Source organism: Pyrus communis, chromosome 1 (assembly GCF_963583255.1).
Source record: "Pyrus communis chromosome 1, drPyrComm1.1, whole genome shotgun sequence".
Taxonomy (NCBI): Eukaryota; Viridiplantae; Streptophyta; class Magnoliopsida; order Rosales; family Rosaceae; genus Pyrus; species Pyrus communis.
In genome coordinates this window covers 25,222,454-25,227,298 of record NC_084803.1, presented here as the reverse complement: position 1 = coordinate 25,227,298, position 4,845 = coordinate 25,222,454, and the positions used below count along the sequence as shown (strand labels likewise).

At 35.9% G+C, this 4,845-nt stretch overlaps 1 protein-coding gene across 1 annotated transcript; it reads left to right on the top strand.

Moving 5' to 3' along the window:
• The first annotated feature begins 684 nt into the window (after positions 1–684).
• On the top strand, positions 685–3,309 carry LOC137716280 (uncharacterized). Its single transcript, XM_068455712.1, has 5 exons — positions 685–908; positions 1,118–2,059; positions 2,173–2,226; positions 2,439–2,623; positions 3,006–3,309. Exons 2-5 carry the CDS (start codon positions 1,252–1,254, stop codon positions 3,093–3,095), a joined length of 1,137 nt encoding a protein of 378 aa, XP_068311813.1. The 5' UTR covers positions 685–908; positions 1,118–1,251; the 3' UTR covers positions 3,096–3,309.
• The last annotated feature ends 1,536 nt before the right edge of the window (positions 3,310–4,845 follow it).

Below are 4,845 nucleotides of genomic sequence, written 5' to 3'. Positions count from 1 at the left end.
GAGCAAGGGGAGGCGGCTGAGGAGGCTCGACTGTGAAATTTGTTGGAAGGGACTGGTGCAAAACAAAGTGATGGAAGGAGACGGAGCGAGTTGTGAGACAAGCTGCGACCGAGTGGCTAGGTTTTTATATCTATTTTTATTTTAATTAATTGATTTTTCGGAGGTTTATTGAATTATCAATCCTATCCAAAAATATTGCTGCGTGACTAACGCTGGTTGTTATTATTATTTTTGTTTTTTATTTTAAACTTTTAATTTTTGATTGTCGCTTTTTTTGGGTAATGGGGTAAGACAGAGGGTCTCAATAAAAAATGAAAAAAAGGATAAAAATTTTACCGAAGAAAAAATATACTTTCTACTATAAAAAATATAAAAAAGTTTAACTAAAATAATTAGCATATAAATTAGATTAGTTACAATAGGGGCATTTTAGTAATCACATTAATTTTTATTCCGATTCAAATGAATTAGTAAACAGTTTATATAAGTTGTTGTCATTTCTACTCCGATTTCAGACAGTTTTAGTAAAGAACTCTAACAGAAATTTGATTTTGATTTCACCCCATTCTGATTCCTCATCAACTCAATTCTCTTCAATTTAATTACGGATTAGTAAACGAGCCATATATATAATATCATATCGATTTTTTTTTTTTCAATTTTCAAAATTTAAAGGGCAGGAGAGAGAGATGCCCCATTTATCAGTGGCGTTGGGCGACACTTTGCTGAAGTTTTCAAACTTAGGAGGGCGGGTCCGGGTCAGGCTGAAGCGACTCCCGCCTCAACAAATTTTGAGTTTTAGTTTTACTCTTCTTTAATTTAAAAACCGGCCCACACTTGTCCATTTCCAGATCCTCACTCAGATTTCTTCCATCTCAATCACCAAACATTTCCCAGATTACAGAAAGGTCAGTAATTTGTTTAATTACGTTTTCTAATTTCAATTTTGTTGTAGTGTTTAATCTCCAGTTGGATTTCCTAATTTTACACGAATATGCAGCTTTTTTTTTTTCTTTCAAATTTATGGTGTTTCCGCTTTGTAATTGACTAATTTGCTTTTCGGATTTTCCTCTTTTTTTTTTTTTTTTTTTTTTTTTTTTTTTAACCTTTGGATCAGAAGTTGGAGAATCCATTGTTTTTGGCGAGCCGCCGGAGAATTGGGTTTTTAGGGTTTCAAGATTTTGAGGTTGAATGCTTAATTGGCTTGATTAGATTTCGATTTTGTTTATCCTTTTGCAATTGAATTGCACTATGAGTAGTGATAATTCAACCAATGGGTCTTGCAAATCCCGACGGGTTCTCGGTGATTTGACCAACCGGCCCATAAAAAGGGGGTTTTTGATGATTTCAGCTGGTTCGGGTGCTAAATCTCGAGATGAGTTCGGTAAAGATGTTGATTTGGAAAATAGGGGTTCGAAATTTGCAAAGCAATTGTCTTTAGGGGTTGAGGATTTAGTAGGAGAGAAATGCAAGACCAAAACTGGAGCAGATTGTAACCCTGAAGCTTTGTCTTCGCCAAAGGGCACACAGGAATCAGTGTTTTCGCCTACTTATAGTGACATTGATGATTCGTCGAATGACGATAGCGATTCTGTTACCTTGACTATGTCAAATGATATGGGGGAAAAGTCCAGTGACAGTGGAGCTAATGCGCGCAGTGCTCTAGAAGCCGGTGATGCATTGATGGATAATTGCTCGTCCATTGCTTCAATTTCAAAATGTTCAGGAATGTGTAAGAATGACTGTTGTGGTGATGGGGGGAAATGTCAATATGATAAACCCAGACACATTTCAGAAGTTAATCAAAGTGTTCCTCTATATGAAGGATTAGTCGCTGTTGTTTGCGGTAATAACGAAAAGGATCTTGGAGTTGGTAAAGTGGCAACAACCAAATATGGTTCTAATGAGTGGTCGAGGTTGCCTAGGTCGCAAAGTTGCTCGAAATCCCACGAATTTAAAAAGTTGGAAAGATGCACGACTCTTAAAGGTGGTGGCAGTGCTGATTTGAATGTAGGTGAATACTTGCTCAAAGATTGCTCTTGTTCGTTTTGCTTGAAAGGTATGACAATTTACAACTCCTTTTTATGTTAGTTTTTATACCTGCTTGCTTGTGAGGTGGAAGTTCAAATGTTGACTGACATAAGTTTGGTTCTTTTGCAATCTGACAATCAGCTGCTCACATCTTGTCGGATCTCCAATACCAGGATATCAAGGGTCGAATTGCTGGTGAGTTTGTGCAGAATGTGTAGGAAATGTTGCTATGGTGAAACATCTTAACTTGTTTTTTGACGTTGCTTTTTCTTTCCTTTCTGGAATACTTTTACTATTAATTCGATTTTTGCCTTTCATTTGATGGTAAGTGTAGGTAGAGTAGACATTGTTTTTTTCATTTACTTTGAAATAGTTTATTGTTCGTTAATTTTACATTTTATCTTTAGCATTGAAGAGGAGTAAAAAAGAAGCGAGCATATTGGTTGAGAAATGTGTCAGGGGAAAGGAGATTAATGTTAAGGACCGACTACATCCAAACAAAGCGTCAAAAAGTGAATATGATCTCTCGAGTCAGTGGAGATCACTCTTTCTTAACATGGAGGATGTGCTTGTTCATGAAAGCAACCATCTTGTGAGTATAACGTTGTTTACTATGGCCTGGCTTGCACTTTCTTTGGGAAGAAACTTTCTTATCGTTTTTATTTTACCTATCTTGGAGAAATCTTTCGCATTTGCCTCTATTTCAGTTTTATGTTAATGATCCATAGCCTTTTGATCAATGAACCTTAATTAATGAAACTTTAGTCTGTAACATGAAGTCCCACATCCTATTGCTGGCCATAAGGCAGTGGAGGAAAACCTACATTCAACTAATTAATTTGTGGTATAGTAGCGTTAGTAGTCAGCCTAATTTTGTAAAATCTTTGCATTACAGATTAGATTTATTTTTTTAACTAGTGACTTTTCCTTTTGGGGGTCTTAATGTGATTTATTCTCTCGTTTCTGTTTGGCAGGAAGACAGTTATGTCACACTAAAAAATTTGAGGGACAACTGCAAGACGGAACTTGAAATTGCCAGTGGAATCCCTTCCGAGAAACAATAGTCTGTTTCCACTTTCCGGTGCTTGTGTTATTGTAAGATTGTTTGTCACTTTAGTTTGTCTACTTGTGCATGTGTACCCATGTATTCATGTAATGTTGTTTGAAGACTATTTTCTTCCCCAATTTCAAAACCCAGGGAGCCTGTTTTCTTCGTCTTACCATATTTCTTAATAAGCTGTAAACGTTCATCAAATTCATGTAATATTCATTTAGATTATTCCTTGCTTGGACAAACCTGTCTCGAAGCATTATCAGTTTGCCATCTGTCTACACTCAACCTTATTTGGCACAAAATTTTCATTTGAACAAGCCTTGGGGATGGATTGTAGGAATTTACGGGCGGTGAGTTTTCTTATTCGCTGCCTTTCATTTTTATTGATTGAAGTAACTCTTTCTTACTTGTGCGTAGGAATTTACGGGCGGTGAGTTTTCTTATTCGCTGCCTTTCATTTTTATTGATTGAAGTAACTCTTTCTTACTTGTGCTTATAAATGACTCATTTATAAGCACAAGTAAGAAAGAATTCGAGCTATTCGAATATCTGTTACTGTTGACAACGTCAAATGGAATGGATGCTGCTATCGATTAGCAGCATTGCCTTGTCTGCTGCAATGAAATAAATGATGCTGCTAAGAAAAGCTGTGATAGTAGAAAGTTGTAGCCCTTCCAATGAAACTACGCCAATGCAGAATGCGGGTATAAAATCATAGAAACTCTTGTACCTCCTTCAAGTAAAGACGGAAACTACTGCAATGTCAACACTATCAATCATGGAGAACATATCACTTGCCTAATTCCCTGATCAAAAAATTCAACTTGCAATTGAAAAGAAAAGCAGCATTGAATCTCATAATATCGACGGCTAAAAATGATAAGAGGTTCTGGTTGAGGTTTGCTTGCTTGAATGTTATGATAATGTTGACATGGCTTTGACGCTGAAATGTGAGGTATGTTTAGAATTGCGTTGTCTGAGAGACTTTGCTCCTCTACAACTACAACCCTGGCCAATGAATTGATATTTGGGTTGGCCGAACTTGACTTCATGCTGCTTACCATTTCAGGATTTTCCCTTGAGCCCTACACAAATGCAGGTGTGACATTCGTAATTAAGGAACGCGATTCCTTCATAGCCCGATTCCAGCTCATTTTAATTCTTCTGTACTCCGATTTCAAGTTTTTTTTATTTTTTTATTTTGAGTACATCGATATATTTTACACTAATGACCTAATTTGGTATTGAATTCATTATTTATGAGTTTCGAACTTAAGACTTCTTATTTATAAGTGAAGAAGAATATTATCAGACCGTTGTATTAAATAGTGATTTCAAGTATTTAAACATGCATATTTAAGATTTACATGTCCCACTCGAAAAGGTGTTGGGTTCTATTTCATCAAAATTGGGTCCTCTTCTAGGTCTTGAGAAAAAAGCCACAGGATCAAGTGTTTAGGTTGTGATAAAGTAAAAGTTGACAATCGTAATGTCAACTATCGTATGGTTAACTGTATTTTCTTTTGTATTTGGTGGCCTAATAATAGAAATTGGTTGAGATGAATGTTATCTATCATGCAACATGGAGATTTAAGCGTCGGGTCTACGGCCAACTGGTAACCATGCCGATATAGTGTCAATTTAACACTTGCTAAAATTTAATCACATACTCAGTTTAGTAAGTGTTTTCATTATAATAGCCCTCAGTGTTATTAATAGGGAAGCCATTTATTTATAAATAATAATATATTATGTTAAAT

Coding starts and splice junctions, on each gene's coding strand:
- LOC137716280 (XM_068455712.1), top strand. CDS start 1,252: ATGAGTAGTGATAATTCAACCAATGGGTCTTGCAAATCCCGACGGGTT. Junction 2,060..2,172: donor TTGTTCGTTTTGCTTGAAAG/GTATGACAATTT, acceptor TCTGACAATCAG/CTGCTCACATCTTGTCGGAT. Junction 2,624..3,005: donor TTCATGAAAGCAACCATCTT/GTGAGTATAACG, acceptor TCTGTTTGGCAG/GAAGACAGTTATGTCACACT.